General features: G+C 45.6%; 1 protein-coding gene across 4 annotated transcripts in view; it reads right to left on the bottom strand.

Annotated features, from left to right (window-relative positions):
• NSD2 (nuclear receptor binding SET domain protein 2) overlaps window positions 1–25,214 on the bottom strand; it is a 1,742,450-nt gene that overhangs the window by 1,590,935 nt on the left and 126,301 nt on the right. For all 4 annotated transcript variants that reach the window (XM_069632133.1, XM_069632132.1, XM_069632134.1 and 1 more), the window contains exon 4: window positions 1,773–1,939. In XM_069632133.1, coding sequence (XP_069488234.1) covers window positions 1,773–1,939 — 167 coding nt within the window. The remainder of the gene's footprint in view (window positions 1–1,772; window positions 1,940–25,214) is intronic.

Raw genomic sequence — 25,214 nt, forward strand, 5'->3', positions numbered from 1 at the left:
CAGAGTGGCGAACAAGACGATCTCTGGGAAGCCCCATTCTACGAAGACGTGGAGTACAATGTCCTCCTGTAGCAGCCACTCGTGCTCTACGAGTAGGGAAGTCTCTGCCGAGTACGTCTGCCAGAAGATCGAGATCCCCTGGAACATGTTGTGAAAGGAGGAACTGTTAGGCAATCCTCTGCACACCGATCCACTGTACACCAGAACACTACTCACATTCCCCCAGCACCTTCTTCGGAGCCTCCAGGGTTTGAGGCTCATGTGATTCGGTTTACCCAAAGGACCGAAAGTTCCGTACCAGGTACGATTTACGGGCTCGATTGCAGCCCTTCCTGCACTGGCAGTTGCCATGGAGAACATGCAGCAGAAGGGGGCGGCGGAACACTTCCACGTCGATCGTTCACTTGCTCACGTGATTCAGAGCGGCGTTTCCCACGTGACTTTGGTGGACGTCACATGACCCTGAAACGCACACGTGACCTTGGTGGACGTCACATGACCCCGAAGCGCACAGTATATAAGGCTTGATGCACGGAACACTCATTGCTTCTCAGCTGTCTTCAGACCCTGTTTGGCGCTACGTTCGATAAACTCTATTTGGTTTACCTTGATCTTGGAACACTCATTTGGACTCCTTCAGATTACCCTCTTGTACCTTTGCTTGGAGCTGTTTACCTATTACTGGATTTCAGCACGACCCTCACTTGTCTTCGGATCATCCTTTGGTACTTTGTTGAACTTCTACGCTGTTTCCCTTTTTGGGATTCAAGTTACGCCTTCAGCTATACAGGTGGCTTATCCTGTATCCACGCTTGCCTGTGTTCCTCTTGTTCTAGGGACTGCATCATCTGAGTCTCGAACCTCCCTCCTAGGTTTCCTAAACACCGGATAGGTAAGACTATTCAGATCCTTTGATTCTTGTGATATATTGTGATTGCCTGGTACTTAACCTTGTTATTTTCGCAGCAGCATCGGTGTTCCAGAGGTTCCGTGGATCAGGGAAGAAACATCTCCCACCTGTGGCCACAAAGGTCGCACAGTGGGATTCTTTTGGTTTCCCTGTGTATCACTTGGGGACGGAGGTCTCAACGGTCTACACGACACTCAAGTCAGAACAGGAACATGTGTTTGAGAGCCCACTTCATATGTTCTGGGACAATTTGGGCAGCCCTAGAGAGTGAGTACCCCCCTTGTTTGTTTAGGTAATACATGGCCGTGGTATTGTTTGTGAGGACTAGAACTGTCTTCTCCTGGGAGGTGTGTCTGGAAGGCCTTCCGGGCCTTGAACACTGCTAGCAGTTCCAACAGGTTGATGTGATTGGATGCTACTGCTGGGGACCACACGCCGTGCACCATCTGTTGAAGGAGGTGAGCCCCTCACCCAGTCAGTGATGCGTCTGTGGCGAAAGTAGCTTCCACTAGGGGGGTGGTGAAGATTTTCCCCTGCAGATGTTTTTCCCTTGACCACCACTGCAGAGACACTACGGATATGTATTCTAAGTGTCCAGAAAAATGCTGTTGGGGCAAGAAAGAAGCAGTGAAATAATGTACATGAATTAGGTTGTACAGCATTGCGTACATTCCATGTGTGAGTGAAATGCAAACCTTTTGCTCCATTGCATACAGTTCTATGTAGTGTTTTGAAAATGCTTAACTACCTGAATTGAAAACAATAAAACCCTTATAAAAAGGGCAGACGTTTTACAATACACAAAACTGTAAGATACAGAAACACTTCGAACAAGCAACAGATATGGCAACAAATACTGTACCTTGGTTTTTTCAGCTTTAGTAGTTGCTAATTTAATACTTTCTTGGCAAAGTTCATCAAATTGTTGTGACCCTTTGAACGTTACAAGACTTTTTTCAGATATCCAAGCTCTCTCGGGGGCATTTCCAAAAAACTGAACATGATATTGCCAAGAACTCTTCTTTTGCCCTGAGGGAAAATAAACATTGCTATTTACAGAAGAATCAGTGTATGGAATGACTAATGACCACTTGGCATGTCACAGATAGTTTGAGAGTTTTTTTTAGGATAGCTGCAGAAAGACAGTTAGACGAAATTCTATTGACTGTAAACATTAACTGCTTGCTTATACAAACTAGCCCCAGAAAAAGGCATACAATGCCACATTTTGATCAATTGATCATATTACAGATAAATGATATTTGATGTTTGATGTTTCATTGTTTATCCATGAAAGCATCACAAATCAAAATATTCACAGATTATTTTAGACAAAAGAGCATGGAGGCCTGTATTATCATACAATGTGTTCACATCATTCAGACCAGCCAACAAAGAATTCTGCTCCATATTGCAAAGACCAAACTTATTTACCAGGAGTACTGCTAAAAGCTTTATAGATCAAGTAACAGTTTCTGTTATAGGAAACTCACAAAAAAACAAATAGGACCCAAAATAAAGTACAATGTACCCTCTTCCATCAGAATGACAAAACATTCTGGCAAAAACTCCTTGAAGACTTGCTATATCTAAGAAAAAAATAAAGGTTAGCAAACTGAAGGGGAGAACGCATGAAGATAGTTGAATAAAGCAGGAATTGATAGTGGGTGGGGAGAAGGAGAAAGATATGTGGTGGAAGATTCCATTTCTGACTGGTTAATGGCTGAACGAAGAGGTGCTCAATTTACTTGGAGAAATGTCACTTACTGGTATTGCTTGGAACTCCCCATTCCCAGCTAATTCCACTTTCACTTTGTCCCAGTCAGATCTGTACAGAGCACACCTTACACTCCCATCCCAAAAATGCCCAAATCATCTTCACGACAACCTTGCTGTCCCGCTACTAAGAATGTTTACGCCAGAACTCTATCTTATATGGCTGACAAAATCGGTCGTTCCCAGCACCCAAGAACCCAGGACCAACTCCAGTTGTAAGTGACCAGGCTTCAGAGACCAGACCGTGAAGTCTCCTGCTGGGATTCTGTTATGTTGTTGTGGGCGACACAATCTAAGTAAAAGAGGTACAGATATGACCAGCAGAGGACTGGCAAATCATTTCCGTGTCCTTGATTTTGCACAAGGCCCCATAAAACTGTGCCATGGTCTAAAGAGGTGGCTGATCAAACTGGAAGGAAGGCTTTAGATACTGTGGATGACAAGTGACGTTTTTCAGTGGAATAAGCGGTAACAATAAAAACGGAAAATAAATGAGGGAATTGGAGTACTACAGCTACAATGTGGTTGTAAAACGTGGCCCATCTGATTTAAAGGAGGACCAGGATGCCCCAAAAGTCATTCCGAAACCAGGATAATTTCATTAATCCACTGAGGGAAAGAAGATTTTCATTATTGGTCCATGTATCAGTGACATCCAATTATAACGGCCAAGGAACTATTCAAAGAAATAAAAAATGGTGCACCATTTTGTTTTGCACTAAATCGCCATCATAAAGATATAGGGCACAAGATAAGTGTGTGGGTGGGAGCTGCGAAGAGATGGACTACAAAAATCATGTTTAAAACTGCTCAATTATTAATGATCTGAAAAAAGGCTACAAACCCCTGTACAAAGGACAGTAAGAGCAGGAATCTTATCGGAACACAAAAACAATGCAACTGGTAGAGCAGCTGAATGGATACTGTGATGATCCATACTCAAAAGAAAAAAACTGTTCAACAAAGAAATTAAGATATGCAGTGAGATTAAGGTGTGGAAGTATAGTGATGAGGAAGAAATGAAGACACTGGTTTGTGTTGGCATCTGGAAATTGGGCCCAGCTATAGAGCAGTCCTGAAAGAAAAGTACACCAGAGCTGTAGTCTAGACAAGGAAGGGTCTAATCAAAAAGTCTGAAACAGTGGCATAGTGCTACTGCTCTTCCTAGGAGAAAAAGAGCAGAGCCTTAGAGCGGAAGCGAAGAAGTCAATGTGTGACAAGTGCACCAAATCCCTTAGTAGGTGCACCAAATCCCTTAGTAGGTTGGCATTGGCCACCTATTTGCAAAACAATGGATCTCAACCACCTACAGCATGTGCTCACAGCCTTTATGTGGCTGGGACAATGATTGTTGCAAAACATTCATCTAAAATACTGAGGGCATGCTTACCAAAAGTAACTGCATTTTTACCTTCAACACATGCTTGGTGTAAACCAGAAATACATTGTGGGAACAACAAGTTACTATCTTTACCCACGTGACAGATATTTTATCAAAGCTTTATTCAAATATTCATATAATTAACCAAGCAAATCGCTACACCCGCCATCCAATATAAGAAAAATAAATGTGCCATTAAAAACAAATCCGAAACACTGGGCTGACTTTTGTTTCATCTTGTTTAAACATTATCACATGCCCGTCTACAGCCATCATGGAAATGTGCAATCTTGGTGCCAATCTTAAAAAAAACGAGAGCGAGCGAACCCTACAAATTATCGCCCAATCGCACTACTGGATGTCCTGAGAAAACGGTTTGCCACAACCCTCCTGAAACATCTTAATAATTGGGCTACAAAATCTGGCAATTCTGATAAACAGCACACCGGTTTTGTGCAAGGGGTAGAATGAAACTTAAATCTCCTATTACTTAATACACTGAAGATTCGAGCGTTGACATCAGGAAGACTCTTGTATCTAGCCTTTGTTGCCCTTAAACAGGCTTTGGCCAGTGTCAACAGGACCTTGCTCTGGGAAGAATTAAGAGCCTGGAATTGTCCAGAAGATCTTTTGGCTCGGATCATCTAATTACATTCAGACACTAGGATACAAAAACGGTTAGATTCTGCCGGTCAACTATCAAAGAATATCGTTATGCAGAAAGGTGTAAAACAAGGCTGCCCCTTGGCTTCAGAACTGTTCAGCTTGTATATATCCGACCTAAAACATGTACTAAATGATCCTGTAACATATCCACCAAGATTGAATGGTGATCTATTAGGTTGGATGATTTATACCAACAATTTAGTCTTGCTATCCAAAATGCCAATTGGTCTATAAAGAGGCTCGGCCATCTTGTAGACTTAAATTGATTTGAATGATCTAGAAATCAATACAGGAAAATCAGAAATGTTGGTGTTTCAAAACATGCAAGGCAGAAAAGACGACTGTTTCGCCAGGGGTTGCACAACGACTTTCTGTGAACTGTGAAAGTGACAAAATACCTCGGCATGCTTGTTAATTCAAATCGAGATGATTGAGCAGGAATTTTTGAGTTGAAAAGGAAAATAATAAGCCCGACATGTTGGGCACAGGCTTTCCATAAAACATATGGTAAATTCTCTTTTTCCCTGTGATTGAATTCTATAGGATGAAAGTTATTCCAGTCCATGTGGTGCAGAAGCGTCACTCACAACATCATGGAAAACGTGGGGCGTATTGGAGGGTTGCTTCTGGAAAAAGATCTTAGGTCTTCAGAATTCTTTGCCAATAGCCACAATCAGATGGGAGTTGGGTTTACTCTCCATGTACGGGCGAGTTATGTAGAACGCTCACCTGTTTAGGAAATCCATACTGGAAGGCAGCAAGACTCAATTTGAGATCTTAAAAAAGAAACCAAATTTCACCTATGATGCAGTGTTATCAGCATGTCCTACAAACTGTAAACATATATTAAAAGGACATTAACTCCAGTGAAAGACAATTGAAGACAAATCCCAATAAAACGAAACAAACTGATGTGCTGATTGGAACCAAACTGAAAAACGAATGTAATTGTCTAAATTAGGGAGACTGGCAAAAATACACGGCAGATTGTTAAATAGAATACCCAGTATCTGACAAAATGTCTGTGTCCTATGCCGAGAAATCTATTTCTCCGATTCAGGATGAATGTAATTCACACAAAAAGTTCTCTCTGCAAGACAACAAGAATGAACTCTCGATTTAGTATGTGTGCACACAAACAATTTGAAAGATCTTCTGAGCTGAGTGTATTTATTTATTTATTTGAATTTATAAAGCGCCCTTGAAAACACAAAGAACAAAACACTTGAGCTACTTGATATCAAACGCTCCATGGATTGATATTGAGGAGTGGTGGGAGTGTTTTTGTTGTGGTTTAGTGAATTTTTTAACAGATATTTTCACAGAGGTAAAGCAACTTTAAGGTTACATGGAAAGGTAGTGTATTAATTGCCGAAAGATGAAATGTTGGGATGTAAATTAAAATCATGTGGGATTTTTGTGTTTATATTGATACATGGAAATGTGTTTGGGTAAAGGTTTGTAACAAACTATATATCATTAAAAAATGTAAAAGAATGTAACCAGGAAAAAATAAAATAGAAAAGTGGCTTTATTTCAATCAATATTGATTTTATTTCTTACTGAGTTCTAAAGGCGACCCAAATCAACCACTCAAGTCAAGATAATTTCTAATCAAATATGAATATGAATTATTCCCATTAAAATCTAAATCAAGATATTCATCTGGTCGCATGGTAACTGATCATTTTACTTGGACAAGAACTGTATTTCCTGCAAATCCGTTGCCATCAGTACATGGCATCAAAAGCAAAAATCTCCAGTGTATAAGCAAGGCTTTTCCTGCACCCATCTGAATCTTGCTCCGTACATTTCAGATGCATGAATGAAAGCACTGGGATTTCAGAAGTGGTCTCGTGTAACTTTTCAATTTGAAAATAACATTTAAAATCGTGAAATCCTTAAGGCAATAAAGTTTGGTTTTGTGATTGGTCTATAAAAGGTTTTCAAAAACGGAACATTGAGTGAAATGGCTTGGCGATATCTTGCTTCCAGATCCCGGAGGAGCATCTTCCTCTCTTTAATTGTAGGTAGCTGTAACATTTAGGTTAAATGTGCATGTGAAGCTGCCCAGCCTGCATTATTCATGCAATGGGTTCTAAAACATACATGTCCCCATGAAGATGCTACAACAGGGCTAATCTCAGTCTATAAATGGCTCTCTTCGCTGCAAAAATGAGGAAAATCATTTTCTTTCTTTTTAAAAGACCATATTAAACGGAGCATGGCAGAGCACCCCAAGCATTTTCCTTCTGGAGCCAGCCGCTCATCCACTTCCAACTCTGAGGGTCAGACGCTTCTACAAGCAGGGGGGTGGGGAACACCTCCAGTCCAGGAAGCAACTCAAGACCTTCCTTTTTGCTTCCGCTTTTTCGCTACCTCTTCTTTGCAGAGTCCCTGACGGCTCTGCACACTGGTCGCCTGGCCACCCACTGAACTTCGGGTCGGTTGCCCTTGCACCGTCTCCGGGCACCCCTAGCACTTAAGGGTCTGCATCTGCAACCCTACAGTCCCCTTACTCTCTGCACTTACGAGCCACCTACCAGCAGCACTTGTGAATTACCCGCACTTCCCCCTTCCTGGCACTTCTCCCCTCCCTCACACCTGCACTTGCGCAATCTGAATGTCACAAGGCCTAGTAAGATCATTGTTTTGTCCTGGCACTGTCCTACCTTCCTGGGCTTTTCGCACCTAGAAACACTTGTGTACAGGCGTTCTAAATGATTTCTATCATATGCAGACCAAAAAATATGAATTACTAACTTTTCAGGGGGTGCTGTTGCGCAACTAATGGAATAGCCGTGCTGCGAGGTCGCTCTGCCCCAAAGCCAGGTCACGCGGCTGGGAAGAGTACCCTGAGCACCGATCAGGATCGGACAACACCCCGCATTAGGAACAGAACAGGCTGGGAATTGTTAGGGTAATTTCTGGTGGTCGGCAGAGCCGTACCCAGGGTCTGCAGACCTCCAGCTGTAGAGTTCCAGTCCCGGTTTCCCTGGGGTGAGGGAGATTTTGTGTAAGAAAACAGGAGACATTTCCCCCATAGGAATACACTGGTGCTTTATTTTAGGCAGGAGAGCGTGAAAAAAGATGACATTTTCACTGAAAATTCAGGAGTCTCCCACATCGGGAGGGTTGGCATGTATGATTTCAATGCGGCAGAAGCTATGCGCCCAAGCCAGAGATCAGCCATCTGGTGTCAGCGGTGAGTGCAAGGGCGGTGCGGCAACTGGCGCTGGTGGGATTGAGTGCAGAAAAGGGGAGATCGAACAGGTAGCCATCGGCCTCGGGGTCTGGGTCTCAAGATCCCCCTCCCCCATTTCCACCGCCCTGCTACTAACAAAACACCTACGGGGACGGTGCACGCCTCTGATAAACCAGAGGGGCTGCGTCACAGCCCGGAGCAGGGAGAGGAAGCAACACCGCCTCCAGAGTGCAGAGGAGCGCTAGGGAGGACCTGAAGGCCCACAGGCTGGGAAGAACAGTTGCAGGAGCGCACTGTGAACCCCGCGGGTTACGGTGGCAGTCACCGGTAGCATGCATGGTGGGGGGAGATACAGAGTGAATAAAGACTCCACAATAAGTGTGAAGAAATGCAAGAGTAGGACACCACATAAAAAGGCTAAGGGTCTAAAACTGCTACAGGAGGGTTGGGAGCAGACCACACCTTCCAACTCCATCACGGGGGGGGGGGGGGGGGGGGGGCGCAGAATAACCAGAAGAGGAGCCTCCTTCCCCCCCAGCCAATCGACGCACACCTAAAGCAGGGCTAATCACCAGGGTCCAGCAGTGACACAGTAGAGGCTCAGCCTGACAAGAGGAACGTGCGCAAAGGACCCACAGAGCACAGTAACACGCCCCCCCCCCCCACTACCGGGGGTGTATGGAATTGCAACCTGAGGAGGCATCCGCTCCCTCCACGCACCCCCATTGACCCACACCTATAGCAGTGCTAATCACCAGAGTCCAGCAGCGACACCGCAGATGTGCAGCATGACAAGAGAGAAAGACAAGGCCAAGAAGCCCAGAGGGCAAACAAGGATGGAGGCCTACATATCCGGAAGGTCAACGGAGCATGCCCCACAGCAGCCACAGAAGGAAAAGAGTGCGGAATGGGGCCACGGATGCGACCCCATTGCCACACAAGACATCCTGAGAGTGATCCAGGACTCCAGGATCCAGCTGGACCATGAATCGACAGCGTGGGTCTGGATGTGGGATTGACGGGACCCCTGCAAGGTTACCTCGAGAGTTTCCAAGGCGGAAGACCGCATTTACGCAATGGAGGATGCGATGGTTAAACTGAGGTGAGACGTAAAGGCCCTGCTTCGCAGGACGGAACAAATGGAGAACAGAATGGAGGGCTGGGAAGGGAGGTCCCGCAGGAGTAACCTGCACCTAAAGTGTACTGCCCGAAAGAGCAGAGGGCACCTCTATGGAATTATTCTTAGAAGAATGGATCCAGGACTGGATGGGGCCCGCAGAGCCGGTCTAGATTCTTCTCAATTGAATGGGCCCATAGAATTACAAGCAAAGAGCCAACCCCAGGATCACCACCCAGACAGGTCTTCACCAAGCTGCTTAACTATAGGGACAGAGATGCCATCCTGCAGATGGCCATAAGTAAAATGGAGCCAGGATCGCCATATACCCGGACTTCAGAGAAAAGAGTTCAAAAGGCCAGGCAATCCTTCGATGTTGTGCACAAGAAACGCTAGTAAAAAAGGATTGAAGTCCGCAATGATGTTCCCAGCGACAAAGTATCTGGTCTGCAGGGAGTGTGCTTTTTCACCAGACCGGAGAGGCAACCTCAGCCCCTGGAATGGATCGGATGAGGATACCCATGAAGGGGAAGGACGTGGACCCACATCCAAAGTCGCCCACAAACTGGGCGAGTGGTTTTGACTGGCAAAGCCTCAACATACAAACGACCAGGTCCAGGCCCAGGCCGCCGACAGCCGCGACACAACCAGGAATATCCGGATGATGCCCGAGATGGACTAGCTTGGAAAACATGACTTTGGGACACACATTGAGACCTGGCGCTATACACAGCCCCTCCTCCCCCCACCCCAAAAGACGAGCCTGAGCTCCAAATCGGGAGCCGAGAAGCACAACAGATGCTTAAAGTTGGAGTGAAGTATAGGGTGGGGGCGGGGGACAGAAGGGAGGTGACTGAAAGAGGGAAGAGGCACAAGGGGGAGTTCAAGTTAAAGTTTAAGCTAGCACTGCACAAGAGTGGACAGAGGTAACCGATGAGTTCCTAGTATGTGATCTATATCCAGTGGTGCTGCTTGAGCTGTGGTTGGAGTGAGGTTGATGAAATGTAGGCTTATTAACTGCCTGATGTGATAAGATTAAGAGGGGACTGGTAACACGATATTTAAGAGACAAACATGCTGATGTCCTACTGCTGCAAGAGATCCACCCGATGGGCACTGTGTGCCCATTTCTAGGGAAGGGGCAATGCGCGGTAGAAAAATGCAGGCTATCAACAGGTCTAGGGAGGTGACAATATTGATCCACAAGTCCATCCCCTTCCATAAACAAGGTGATCAGAGATGGGGGAGGGAGGTACCTTGTCCTCACGGGGGACTTGGGAGAATCGGTCGCAATAATCAACATCTACGTCCCTCCACTGTTACAAGAGGACATTATGGAAGAAATACAGGGGACGGTAGTGGAACATGGGACAGACCAGTGAGGTGGGGATTTCAACTATGTCCACGACAGGTATTTGGATAGATTGTTGCAGGGGCCAGGTAATCCCATTAGGCTTTGGGGTGTTAGGGAGTGAAACCTTACCTGGCCACATTTCTAGCAGTGACTGGGTTGCGGGATGGGTGGAGGAACCAGCAGCAGTTCTCGTTTCAGAGGCTCACAATTCAATGTCCCGCATGGACTACTTACTAACGCCCTTCACAATGCTAGGTACAGTAAGGGAGGAATGCTACTTAGCCAGGGGTTTATTGGAGAATGCTCCGCTGTATATGATAGTGGAGGGAACCTCAAGGAAAGGGGGGGTGGGGAACAGAGATTTAATGCCTACTACCTAGGCAAGTAAGACAAAGAAGGCGCTCCTAGAGCGAACGAGGGAGTACTTTTAACTGATCACGGGCACGATGGAGAGTAGTGGAACATTGTGAGAAGCGTACAACACTGCTTCGGCCAAGCCTATTGGCATACAAGAGCTACAGTATGTGAACTGGGGGGACAATGAGGGGCATATGCTGGCCTGGTTAGAAGGAAGAGAGAAAGACGCTAGATGGATTACACGCCATCACTGATGGACGGGGGGGTAGGGGATTTTGGGAGTTCACAGAGGGGGACAAGATAGCCTGGGTATTCGTGGATTACTATCAGAAGCATTATGCAGAGGTACCAGGACCCCCACCCATGGAGATAGATACACGATGGGATTTACCTTACCATGCCTGGGGAAAAAGGAACAACTAGATTTGGAGGAGACCAAATAGAGAGGAGATCACAGAGGCCATACAGGGGCTACAATCAAGGAAGGCACCAGGCTTGAATGGGATCCAGGTGAAATTCTGGAAAAGTGCCTGGGGCAAGGTGGACTTACACATGCTAGAAATGTTCACCGAGTGCCAAGAGAACGGAAAATTCGCAGAGGACTTGAGAACAGCCAATATTGTGGTAATACACAAAAAATGGGAAACAAATGCCTCTCATATCTATCAATTTTCCTGTTGAACGTGGAGGCTATGGTACTAGCGAAGGTCCTTGACAATAGGGTGCTCCCGTTGATGACAAGACTAATACAGTCGGACCAGTATGGTTTTGTGCCAGGTAGAGCCACGCAGAGAAATCTTTGGAGGCTGCACAAAGCCTTGGCACTGTGACCAGCTGGAGAGGCCCCACATGGTCATGGCACTAGACTCAGAGAAAGCCTTCGACTCCGTGGGCTGCGAGTTCCTCTGGACCATCATGGCCAAGATGGGAGTGGGACCATACTTTATGTGGGATGGGTGCATCTGCTTTACACGCAACCACTGGCCCGGATGAAGGACAATGGCCACATATCATGTACATTCCCACTACAGAGGAGCACCCAGCAGGGTTGCCCACCATCACTCCTTTTGTTCCTCCTGGCAATTGAGCCATTGGCGCAATGTATCCAGTCAGACCCACCAATTCAAGGGTTTAAATGGCCTGGGGAATTGGAAGATATCCATTTACACAGACAACCTCCTGGTGTACCTGCGGGACTCCGAGAGGTAAAGCCCAAGGCTAATGGCAACTCTGCAGGAATTTGGATGGTACAGTGGTCTTAAAGTTAACTGGACCAAATCAGTGGCCATGCCAGTTAAGAGACAGGAAAGCTGCTGTGCCGAAGGGATTCCACCTTCGTGTGGAAAAGGTAGGGTTCAAGTAGCTAGAGATACAGATATTCTATTCATCAGCAGTTGGCGTTGGGTTCAGGGTTAGGTAGACCAAAGGGGGGGTCTCTTGGTGGCTTCTAGTAATTAAGTCTTTAAAACCTCCTATTATTTCTAGTGTTACTCAGGGCATCCTTATGGTGATACTGTCAAGAAGAAGTGCTACACAATGCTCAAGTTGGATAGTAGTACATTTGTATTGGAACCCGGGTGTTCTCCCATTATGTGATTTCTTGCATGCACTATCTGATGGTTTAGTTGAATGCTCCTTGCGATTTCCGGTAGATGATATTCTTATTGCCGGGGATTTGAACTCTCAATGTATTTCCACTCTGGACCCAAGGTCGGGAAATTTCAAACAGAAGTCCAGTAATGGCAAAATGTGGCTAGATTTCATGCGGGATTGGAATCTCCACATGCTGAATGGGAACATTCGGGGGGACATCCCGAATGTCCCCTCCTGGCACAGAGGTACCACTTTCTCTACAATTGACTACCTCTTTGCCTCAAGAAATATCTTTGAAAGTTGCTGCAGTTTGGTTGTGGAGGATGGTAACATTGATGACCATGCTATGTTGAAGGTGTCTATTTCCTATGATTGGGATCTAGTGGCCCGCACTATGTTCAAGAGCTCTCTAATACTGCAGGTGATGCGATCAGAAAGTTTACTAATGGGGGAAAACTATTAAATAAGGAGTGTGGTGGTCCAATGGTCGCTGTTGTGCGATTTGATCAGTTATATGGTCCAGTCAGGTCATAGTCATTAATGTGTTTATTTTTGGTTAGTTAGCACCAAAGAAAACATCATTGTAGAAATGAATGACAAGTTTTTGACATGGTAACTCGCTACACAGCTGACAAGTTTTTCAACCAAAGTCTTTTTCAAGGCCAATTGAGTTAAGGGGTGGACTTCAAAATGCAGTAGGCTGGTCCTCCCAGATAAGGGCGCCAGGGGGGCTGGAAAGCCGATCGTTGGCCGGGTCCGGCGAGTTCGTTGTGTGCGAGCGTTCCCGGGAATCACGATCCCGAGAATGCTCGCACACAACGAACCGTTGTCTGGACATTGGTGGGAACGAATGAGGTAACCCTTCACCAGAAACAGGATTCTGTTATCCAGGAGTTGGTGTGGATCGACCACTTTGCCAAGGTCTATGACTCGGAGGTTCCATCCTGCCCGGTTGTGGAATTATTGTCCAGCTGGTCTCTTGAATTCAGTGTTTTAGATCTTGAATTGTTAATCAAGAAATCCTCAGCTTCAAGAGCGTCTGGCCCTAACGGTTTGAGCAATTCAATTCTAAAATTGGATCCTTTCACCTGAGCTAAGATCTTAAAACAACTCTTTGATAACATTACCCAGAAGAAAAACCCAGACTCCTGGAAACAATCTATAGTTATTCCGATCTACAAGAAGGGCCATAGGTTACTGGCTTCAAACTATCGCCAAATTTCCCTGCTAGATGCCGATAGCAAAATCTTTTCAGGCATAATTTTAGGAGAATTAGAGTCATGGGTAAAAACTAAGGGAATTATCCCAAAGCAGCAATCAGGTTTTAGAAAGGGCCTATCTACTTCATTGAATGGGCTTGTTTTGAACTGTCTTGCTGCAAAGTCATTTACAAACAGGACAGGGCCCAAGGGAGGCCCTGTCCTGTTTGCAGCCTGGATCGACCTCTCCCAGGCGTTTGACACGGTTGATAGGAACTTACTGTGGGAAAAACTTGATGCCTGGGGTATCCCCCCTGGTTTACTTTCCATTCTGAGAGAATTGCATTCCAATAACTTTATGTGGGTCAGACTTGGTAGATCGGGCTTGCTCTCAAATCCAAACAGGATAGCTAGAGGGGTACGACAAGGTTCTTTAATAGCCCCCTCTGTTTTTCATTCTTTTCATGGCAGATCTGGCTAATTGGCTGCAGGATATTGGCCCAATCTCTCCAACTATTGGCAATGCAAGAGTAAATTGGTTAGCCTATGCGGATGACGTAGCAGTCCCGGACTACTCACAAGTGGGGCTGCTACATCTGTTGTCTGCATTAGAATCTTATGCAAGGATCAATAATTTAAACATTAAGCCCACAAAATCCAAGATCCTATTATTCAAGAGACCAAATAAAATAGTGAAGAACTTTGCTTGGAATTTGGATCAGTTTCCAGTAGAGGTTGTCTCTGAATTAACTTATCTGGGAGCCACATTAAGATCTTTTCAAACAAAGAGTAGCCTGCTGTTATCTATTGATCTAAAGCTAGTGAAATTAGGTGCACATATGAAAAAAAATCAATTCCAGGTTTGGCAAGTTTTCTATCCTTCCCCTCCTAAGATTCTACATAGGAAAGGTAGTTCCCATAATTCTATATGGTTTGAACTACAACTGTGTAGCTATGGAGATAGACTGGGATATAATAGAAGCAAGGATATGGAAACGTACCTTGGCTCTGCCCGACTGCGCACCTACTGTTTGCCTGCAATATGAACTTGGTCTTTCATCACTCAGATCATGGCTGGAATGGAAGTGGTTGGCTCTTTACAGATTAATCTTAGATCCTCCAAAGAACTCCCTCTTTTAGGAAACCGCTATAGAATTGCAATTGGGGAATAATGGCTACCTGCATAGATTTGGGCAAAAATCTCTGGAAATATTGTCAGGCTGTGACTGTGATGTTGAATTGCTTCTTCAGAATCCACTAAAGGTGAAAGAAAAACTGAAATTTCATTTGTGTCGGCCTATCTAAAGAAGTCGCCTAACCCTTGGTTTAGATCTTCTTTTCTGAGATTTCGCCTAAACCTACTTCCTACCCGAGAAATTGTAGCCACTAGAGATAAGGAAGGGGGGGCTCTTCCAATCTGTGACAGTTGCCTTAGTAACTAAGTCCAGACTATTAAACATCTATCCAATTGTCTTGGGACTTGGAGTATTAGGGCTAGACACACAGATTTGTTCACGATGTGTCTAGTCTTAGTACTGACGACTTTTGGGCGAGATTGTCTTCTGGTAATGAGATTGCTCTTTCGGTTGAGGTGGGAAGAGTTCTGAAGGATCTAGAGTTAATAACAGACTGAATTGTTTGACTCTCAATAATGTAGGTTTTGTTTATTATGTTATTTAGCTTGTATAGTGATTGATGACATTTTTGTATCTGTTTTATTATTGTGTATTGTCTTGTCTAAATGTGGTAATAGTCAATTTCTGGCTACCGCACAATAAATACATTTTATTTAAAAAGATAGATATACAGGGACCCAGGAATTTCTTGGAAGGCAACCTGGACCCAGTGATCAATAGGTTACGAGAAGATGCCAAGCATTGGGCCACTCTTCCGATAAGGGTCCTATGGGATAACAAGAACCCCTGCAGAGTCATGAGCGCTTTGCCAAGATCAGTGTGGGAGGGGGCCTGAGGCTCCCGGATGTGCAGAAGTATTACCAGGAGGCTCACCTGATTGTCGCCAAAGAATGGCTGTTTGGGTGGGGGGGCGGCGGGGGACACTTTCACCCGAGACTCAAAATGGCCAGCATGCGCAGGTTGGATCCAATACAAGTTATATATGGGAACCGGGGGAGCATCACTTCCACCCTAGCAGGACAGAGACTAGTGCAACTTTGGGAAGAAACCACAAAGGCTATGGTCTGGAACCAAAGAGCCAGGCAGAGGAACACCAGATTGTGGGTGTTTTTTTTAAGTTGGCCAAGAGCTCCAGGAGGATCCTGCGGAATCCCACGAAGCAGGACTGACGGAGCCTGAGCCACCTCAACAGAGTGCTGGACCCCAGATGCAAGGAAAGCCCATCTCGAGCCTGCAGTAGTGCTATTTGCTGAGACGCGAGGAGCTGAAACCGCGAAGTGCCACTGAATAGAAGTTGGTACTTTTCTGTCCTCCCAACGTCCTCCTCTTGTCACCACAACCGAGGCCCAGGAACACAGGATCTGCAGAGCTGAACAGGAACAGAAGCCAGCTGGAACCATTTTTCTTCTAACCAAAGGTACTGTAAAGTCTAAGAGAACTTCTCTCTTATTTTGTAACCTCACTTTTTCTCAGTCGAGACTTGTCTTGGTTGCTTCTGTAGAGACACTGACAGCTTCTTTACCTCACAAGCCTAATCAGCTTGTGACCCTGCTTCGATTTCTTCTTTTCTACAAAGACTTCTAAAACATTGTGCAAGACTTTTACCTACCTGCAAGAAGTGCTTCAGCTCACCTAGACTTTTGCCCAATTGACTTTGGTCTGGCCTGGCTCCCCGAATGACTCTTCTTCCCTCTGACTGTGGGTTTTGTCTTCCTTCCAGGAAGGGGTTAAATTACTTTGCATTGGGGGTTACCACAAGTACTTACCTACTTCAGAATATTTGTGAGATCTCTTGTTTTGTCCTAAACCTTTTTCTGCGACATACTCCTGTATTGCACTAAATTGCAACAGTGATATATTAATGTCCACAGTGTCCTAGTTATTTAAGTCACCTGAGGGTGTAGGCTGCGTCTGTCATCCCAAATGGGTACTTGCCGATTTAGAGAAACTAAGAGTGTGTATTTTGGAGTGTATTTGTGTGTTACTATTTTATTGCCCCTTCTGAAGAAGGCTTACTCAAACTGACTGTTAAATTAATAATTGTTTGATCAAAAAAAAATGTAAGAGTTTATTTGAATATGTGTCACTGTGAATCTCTAACTCCCCTACAATTCACATTGACCGCTCATGAGATAAGCCTGGCTGCTCAACAAGCTACCAACCTGCATAGTACAGACTTATACCAAAGGTTGGGTTCCTATTGCAAGGAGGTCAGTGTTGTGGTAGTGCACACTGCATCCAATCTTGCCAAACAACACCTTTGTGGAAGATTCAGGTGGCCACATTCTATGACTTCAGGACCTAAAATGCCAAGTTCATAGATCGAGTGCGTGGATGGAAAGATGCTCCCTTGTGTTGTGCTAGCATGATCCATTAGCAAATTTCCCTGACCAGCTCATCCACAGGACGTTCCCCTTGGACCCTGGTTGGGGAAACCTGGACAGATACCAACGGCAGAGAAATGGAATTACAGGTAAAAAACTACTCCCTTCTCCAGCATTGGATTTTTCATGGATTCACATGCTGTAAATAGATTGCATAGCTGTATTAACAATGTGTGGCAGTGTATTACAGGCAAACCAAATATCCACTAACAAGCATGAGAACAAAAAGCCCAGCAAAACAGTCAAATAGAAACCCCCAAAGCAGCAGGGCCTACCTTACTGAAACGGGCGTTTGAGGACCGCCTGTCCCACCTGCCCATCTTCCACATGTTGCTGCCCAGACAGTAGTGCCTGGTGAAGGTATGCAGCACCGCCCAGGAAGCCGCCTGGAAAAAACCTTGAGTGGTATACCAGACCACAGCACCGCCGATGAAGCCGTGGACCGCGTAGAGACAGCGTAGCCCGTCTTTGCGTGACAAAATGAAATTGTAGACGAGACCCAATGGGAAAGTCATTGCTTGGAAATAGACCGCCCCTTGTTGGAGGGACCAAATGCCACAAACAGCTGCTTCGACTTCCGAAAGTCTTGAGTACGGTTCAGATAAAATATCAGGGCTTTTTTGCAGGCGTGGACCTATTCGCAAAGAACGAGGGTAAGGCAATAAAAGCAAGTTCGTGCAACGATGACAGCACTTCCGGGAAAGTGTGGATTAGTAGCCAGGAGAACCTTTTCCCTCATAAATCTCATAAAGGTGGGTCAATGACCAGTGCCTGACATTCAGACACCCGTCTGGCCAAGGTAATCGCAACCAGAAATGCAATTTTCCACCAGAGGAATTTCAAGGAAGCTGTCAACATGGGTTCAAACGGAGGCTTCATCAGAGCAGAGAGGATTACACCGGTGCAAATCTCTTCTCCGGGGGGAATGTCCAAAAACAATCCTTTCTGAAAATGTTTAACCAAGCAATCACTAAAGAGTGGAGCAGCATGGCGCCTTCTCATGAACCTAGAAATCGCAGCCAAATGCACCTTGGTGGATGATAACGCCAGGCCCCCTTGCGCAAGATCTAACAAGTACAGGAGAACCTGGGTTGGAGAGACCTCCAAAAGCTGTATCTCTGGGTGACCCACACACCAGGCACAGAATCTCGCCCATTTATGACCATACGATACTTCTGGGAGATAGCTAGATGACTGAACTGAGTGGTCAGGAGCCACGCAGCCAGGCTGAGAGATTCCAGATCGTGATGCCACACTCGGCCGTCGCCCTAAAACTGGAGATCTTGGTCTGCACCTAGACGAAGCGGCTCTTCCACCGCTAGGTAAAGGAGATCTGAAAACCATGTCTGCCTGGGCCAAAACAGGGCTAACAAAATCACCCTGCACCAGTACTTTTGCACCCACTGGATCGTTCTCCAAATCAGTGGAAACGGGCGAAACGCATACGCGAAGAGGTCCGTCCACGGGAACAAGAACGCGTCCCCCATTGACCCCGGATGAGCCCCTCTGCTGGCAAACTCCGGACACTGTTTCCATTGTGACAAACCAGTCTATCGGAGGAGACCCCCATTTTCAGAAGATTCTTGCCACCTGCTGCGCCTTCAACCGTCACTCGTGCAGCTGACTGGCATCTCTGCTGAGCGCGTCTGCCTGAACATTCAGAACTCCTGGCAGATGGAAAGCTGCAATATGGATCCCTTGAGCCGGAGACAAATGCCAGACCTCCCTAGCCTCCTTTGACAGGACGTGGGTATGCGTGCCGCCCTGCTTTCTCAAATAGAATATTAGTGGTAGTATTGTCCGACAACACCCTCACCACTGCTCCTCGAATGTGAGGGAGAAACTACTTCAGAGCCCAGTGCACCGCTCTCAAGTCGAGCACATTGATATGCAACAATGTCTTCTCCCGAAACCATAGGCCCCGTACCTATGACTTGTCGAGGTGCGCATCATACCCCATCTGGGAAGTGGCTGCCACGATCGTGAACTGAAACTCCGGTTCCACCAGAGGCATGCCCCTTACCAGATGGTCTGTGCAAGTCCACCAAAGCAGGGCTTCCATCAACCCCTCGTAGAGGACCATTTTGTCCGACCATAATCCTCGACTCTGCGACCACCTGTCCGCAATGAATTCCTGCACTGGTCTCATGAACAGGCAGCAATTTGAAAGAAGCGAAATACACAACGCCATGGCTCCCAACAGCGACATGCAACTTTGGATCGAGGCCACCGTACCACAGCCCCACTCGCCAGCTTTGGACCGCAACTTCACCACTCTTTCGCTCAGGGCTCCAGACAATATTTTGAGGTGGGAGTATTTTACGCATGATTTTTCAAATTAGAGAGTAAATGCAATTTCAAGAGAGTAAAAATGAGTTTTCTCCTCTGCAAGAGAGTAAAACTTATCCAACACATACACCCAATGCATACATAAAATCAGACCCATAGACCAAAAGCGTTGTAGATCAAAGTTGTGTGGCTTGTGCAGAGCCCCTCACTCCACATACAAACTGCACATCCCGTCTGGGCATATAGTAACAGCACATCACTCCACTTGAATGGCATATATCCTCCCTGAACATCCTAGCTACGCATCTCCTCTTGACACATACTAACGAGCACGCCACGCACTCTGCACACATGGTAAAGGCACATCTACTTTCAGCATTTTCAGAGATGTGCTGTTAGCATTTGAAGAGCAAATGTGTCATTTTCATGTGTAAATTGCACCTTTACACTGTGCGCATGCTAACAGCACATCTCTATGAATATGCTAATGGCATACATTGTTTTCACGTATTGATAGAACATGTTCTGTTTAGCAAACCTGATATTTGTACAGGTTGACAGGACATATCTACCCATAGTGACCTCCAATCTCTTCTCTGCGCATGCTATTGGCACATCTCTTCTCGTCTGCTAATGGTGCATCTTCTCTGCGCACATACTAGTGGGACAACTCTCTGTACATGTGTGATAATTGCATGCATGTGCACAGAGATGTGCATGCTAACGGTGGTCAGTGATAATGTTGAATGCAATAATGTCGACAGTCAAAATGTCGAAAATAAAATGTCGAAAAAAATAATGTAGAAAAGCAAAAGAATTTTCTACATTTTTTCGAATTTTTAGAAAAAAATAAATATGTATATAATTAAAATGTGTTTAATATGAGGGGTGAGAGGGTGGTGGGGGCGGCCCCCTATTAAATGATATTTTTCTTGTTTATTTATTTATTGAATAAATAAATATATAATTAAAATGTGTTGCGGGTGAGAGGGTGGTGGGGGGGTGTGGGGGATGGCAGGGGGGGTGTTGGGGGAACCCCCCCACCCCTAGTAAATTATACTCTTCTTGTTTATTTATTGGATATATATATATATATATATATATATATATATATATATATATATATATATATATATATATATATATATATATATATATATATATAATTAAAATGTGTTGAGTATGAGGGGTGAGAGGGTGGTGTTGGGTGAGGGGGGTTGGGAGACTCTTGTTTATGTATTTATTGATAGTGCTAAATGACTTTTCTAAAAATTGCCTCGTCATTATAAGTATAGGTTTTCGACATTATTGTTTGACATTTTTTTTCCGACATTTTTGTAAGTCGACATTTTTTTTTCTCGAAATGATCACTATAAACCCATGCCAACGACATGCCTTCTACGCACATGCTAATGGGACCTATGCTCTCTGCACATGCTAACTGCACATCCCATCCCTGCACATACCAACTGCACATCCTGTGCAGCGCGGGATGTGCAGTTAGCATGTGCAAACTCTACATCCTGCCTATGCATATACTAACAGCACATCTCGGCTCTGCATGCTAATTGCCCTTCTGTTCCAAGGCACGTGCAAATGACACATCTTTACTAAGTACGTACTATGGGGACATTTCTTCTCTGCGAGTGCTAACGTAGCATCTCCTCTGCCCATGCTATTACAGCACATCTCCTCTCTGCCAGTCTTAACGGCAGGGCTCCCTTCTGCACAGGCTAAAACGTTGCATCCAAAGAAAGGGTGGAAAGCTACTGGGCAGGAGAGCGGCCTGCACTTCCCAAATTCCAATTACGTGACGCAGCCTTTAATGGGTGTGGTGCAAAGGGAAGACCGCAGAGGAGTCGCTTCTTTCTTACAAGAAATGCAATAATGAAGAAAGACCATTCACACAAGTTACCATCAGTGCTGGAAATTGACAAAATGTACTGGGGCCAAATGTACCCGATTTTCCCCCTCCCCTTTCCATATTCAGCCTGACTTGAACATGTCCTCGCCTGCCCCCACCACAATGCCCAACAGTGCTCCCCTGGCATTCTGCTCTGCTGTAATAAATGAAGTACCATTCGAAACAGTTACCACAGTGCTTAAAAGCAGAAGGAATTTGGCTAAAAGCGCTATGTAAAAACACATACTCCCTTTCGACCGGTTTTTGGACTAGCCTCCGTACACATGCAGCAGCACATCTCCTCTCTGCACATGTTAACTGAGCATCTCTTTTCTGCATGCGCCAGTGCACATGGCATCCCTGCATGTGCTATTGGCAAATATATTCAGTTCAGGCTAATGGAACCGTTCATCCCTGCATGGGGCAATGGCCCATTCCTCGTGGTATAGCACAACAGCAAGCGCACGTCTTACTACAGCCAGCATAAATGTATACATTATACATTACAGAGCAGGTTTACAAAAGGCAGCAAGTAAAGGAATAATTGCAGATGTGTTGGCTCCTTCCCCTTTATTTCATCACTTTGAGGGGATAGGTGGGGTGGCTGGCGGCTTGTGACCTACCTGACCTCTCTCCCATGCAGGGGCACAACAAAACCTACATTTAGGAGGGAAGGAGGAGGAATTAAGTCGTGATGGGAGGGGCCACTTCAGAAAATAGGCAGGGAAAACCTGGAGGCTCTGCCCCACTGTTCTACCCAACACCTCCCATGGTCTGGTGTGGGGAACAACTATTGAATAGTAAATTTTAAGGCGCAATATGCAGAGGTGATGGAAGACTTTCTTGAAAGTAACAGCTTTTAAGTTTTACTGTGTTTTGTTAAAGTACATTTTTCTGAGCACACACAGTAAAACTTTAACACCGCCAGTTTGGGGGAAAGACTTCCCTCACCTCCCAGGGGTGCACCTAGGCTAAAATGTAGGCTGGGGCTAACCCTTCAAATGTTGGGAAGAGTCACTAACTTCAGAGACTGTGGAGGAATGGCAAACCTTTTTGTGTAGGGGCATCCAACTTCATTACTTATTGTAATAAGAATATTCTAGTGCAGCTTCAATGTTACAATCAGTTAACTGCTCTCTCCTTTGAGTTTGAAACATCCACTTCTTGCAGAACCTGAAGGTCCTAGAAAGTGTGAAAATGGCAGATGGTGTGCAATGAAAGACTTAATATCCTAGCATAACAGGGCATTGCAGAGTGTGGGGCAGTACTCTGGACGGGCCAAGCACCTTCAGTGGCTGGGAGCAACAGGGGAGAAAATGTAATGTTGGTTCTACCACAGTCCGCTATACAAGAATCTCTGGTGCACTGACTGGCTGGTGATACTGTCTGCCTGTCAAATCCAGTGTTACAAGAATGGGGGAGGGCCAGTGCAGCAATAATGCAATTCTATTCAGCAGTATTGGAGCCACTAGCAGAGGAGCACCAGTATATACCAATGTGTACCTACACTTATTAAAACTGTCCTTTTGTAATGGTGTAAACTTATATGCACTCCAATTTTTGCAATTGAAGTCAAAATGAGATTACATTATTTGCCCAGCATCACACACTTACGCTAAACAGCGAAGCTGGGATTTTAACCCGCTCTTTCATTTGGGCATGGCCACCTTATTCCGCGCTTTACTTGGAACAAAACCTTTAGTTTTGGGTGTCAAGACCTACAATAGTAATGTCCTATAGCGTTTACTTGCATAGTAAAGCATCATAACATGTATATCCTAATAGCAGCGTTTTGTGCCAAAATAATATCACTGTACCTTATTTTCCACATCCTGCATGGAAAACTAGAAGGTGCAAAAGGCAAAACATCCTTGATTTACCCACTTCATTTTCAGCACTTTAAAATCACCCCAAAAAATAAGTTGTGCCATAAACTCACTTAGGTTTGGAGATTTGTCAAACTTCCAGCATGCTATGTATGGTTATTAAAGAATATTCAACTTAGGACATCAAAGCAAACTTTACTTTTTAGCATATCAAGCTATTAGATGTTATGGGTATGAATGCAATTTAAAAGGGTGCATGCTTTATTGTGTTGCTCGCTTAGCTGTCACAGATTTGGTCTTTCAGTTGGAAATTCACCATCATGTGCAAGAAAGGCTATGCTGCTGACAAAAGAAACGCTACAGTGCCCTCTAGTGGTGGAAAGTATGTTTGTTTTAATGAATAAATCAAAGCGTATATGGTACGTAGTAGATAATTAAATCTTGTGTATTTGCCATAATATCAGGAGTAGAAAGGCTCATTACACACATTATCTGCAAGGCTGCTTTTGCTGGACGGTTTTACCAGATTGTGCTGGGTAAGAAACTGTGCCCCGAGAAACACCATTTCCCTGGATGGCGTCAAATAGGATTTTTAGAAGTTGCCGGCGAATCCCAGCCATTGCAACAGGTTTATGGTCGCCATGAGACTCCCTTGCCCGTTCCGGCAACAGACCCCTTACCAAGCAATCGTTCAGGTAGGGTACACATGATGGCCTACCCTGCAAAGGAAGGCAGCCACCGGAGCCAGACAATTTGTAAATGTTTGGGAGACTACTTCAGGCCAAAACGGGAGGACACAGAAATGATCCACCCAGACCACAAAATGCAGGAACATGCTGTGTTTTTGCCTCATTGGGATGTGAAAGTAGGCATCTTGCAGATCTGACAACGACAGGAACTCGCCCGGTTGCACCGAGTGGATGACATCCTGAAGTGTGAGCATCTTGAACTTCAGGGGTTGCAGATTGTTTAGTGACCGAAGATCCGAGAATAGGCCTCCATTTACCATTGGGCTTTTTCATCATGAAATACCTAGTGTACAGCCCCTGGCCCGTTCCGAGACCGGAACTGGTTTTATCGCCCCTTTCCCTAGCATGAGTACCACCTCCTGCTGCAAGACTGGAAGATGCGGTTGCGCCACATACAAGGGCGGAATAGGGACCAGAGGATGCCGAAACTCTGAGGGGCCGAGACGTACTGTATCCAGTGGACTTCTGGCTGAAGTGTACGGATTTTCTCTCAGGCCTGCCGTCTGAGCACCACACCATTATTGATTTGCTTAAATCACGACTCTGCCAGGTCCACTGCAATATTGATGCTGTGGTTGGAGGCCTCCCCTCCCCCTCTCGAACCAACATAATTGCCTCCTTGCAATGTTGCTCCGGGAGATCAAGAATCGGGGCTACCATGTGCCACATTTCCCTATCATACCTGGCCATAATAGCCAAGGAATTTGTAGCCTTTACTGTGGTAGCCGCTACAGTCGGGATCTTCTTCCCAAAAGCATCCTGTTTTCTGGCTTCACTGTCCGGGGTGTAAAAGTAGACGACGGAAAAGCAGATGGTATTGCCACCGTCGATGAGGGAACATCTGTCGACGCCACTCTCGTCGGAACCACGGCCTCTACAGTCTTAGCCTTCACCAGTGACACAGACTTTTTGGAAGAGGAACCGGACTGGTGCTTGGAACAGTCCCGGCTGGACGAGGGCCTATGATCTTTAGAGGACGAGTGCTTTGAGGAAGACTCCTTCGGCTTCGCCTGTCCTTTGTCTGACACCTTTGACTTCTCTGGCCTGCCACCAGACCCCTTGGGCTCGTCAGGCCGATCAAACTTGGACAGCGACGAGCTACTCGCCCCTTTTGAATGATGGGACCTGGACGTAGATGACTTGCTACCTCTCCCCACCTCCGACCTAGGCAACTCTGTCCGTTGCTTCTTAGTGGAGGGTTCCGACGACGACCCCCGTCGCTGCTGAGAGACAGTCTTCGCCCTCACCAAAGACTGGCTCCACTGGGCCAAACCCACTTCCAAAGCCGGGTAAGTGCCCTCGTTTAGCCAGCAGATGAGCCGGCGGTTATGCTCTTTAAAAGTCTTCAGCGAAAACCTATGGCATATCT

The sequence above is a fragment of the Ambystoma mexicanum genome, chromosome 6q (assembly GCF_040938575.1).
Source record: "Ambystoma mexicanum isolate Mex_15411 chromosome 6q, UKY_AmexF1_1, whole genome shotgun sequence".
Taxonomy (NCBI): Eukaryota; Metazoa; Chordata; class Amphibia; order Caudata; family Ambystomatidae; genus Ambystoma; species Ambystoma mexicanum.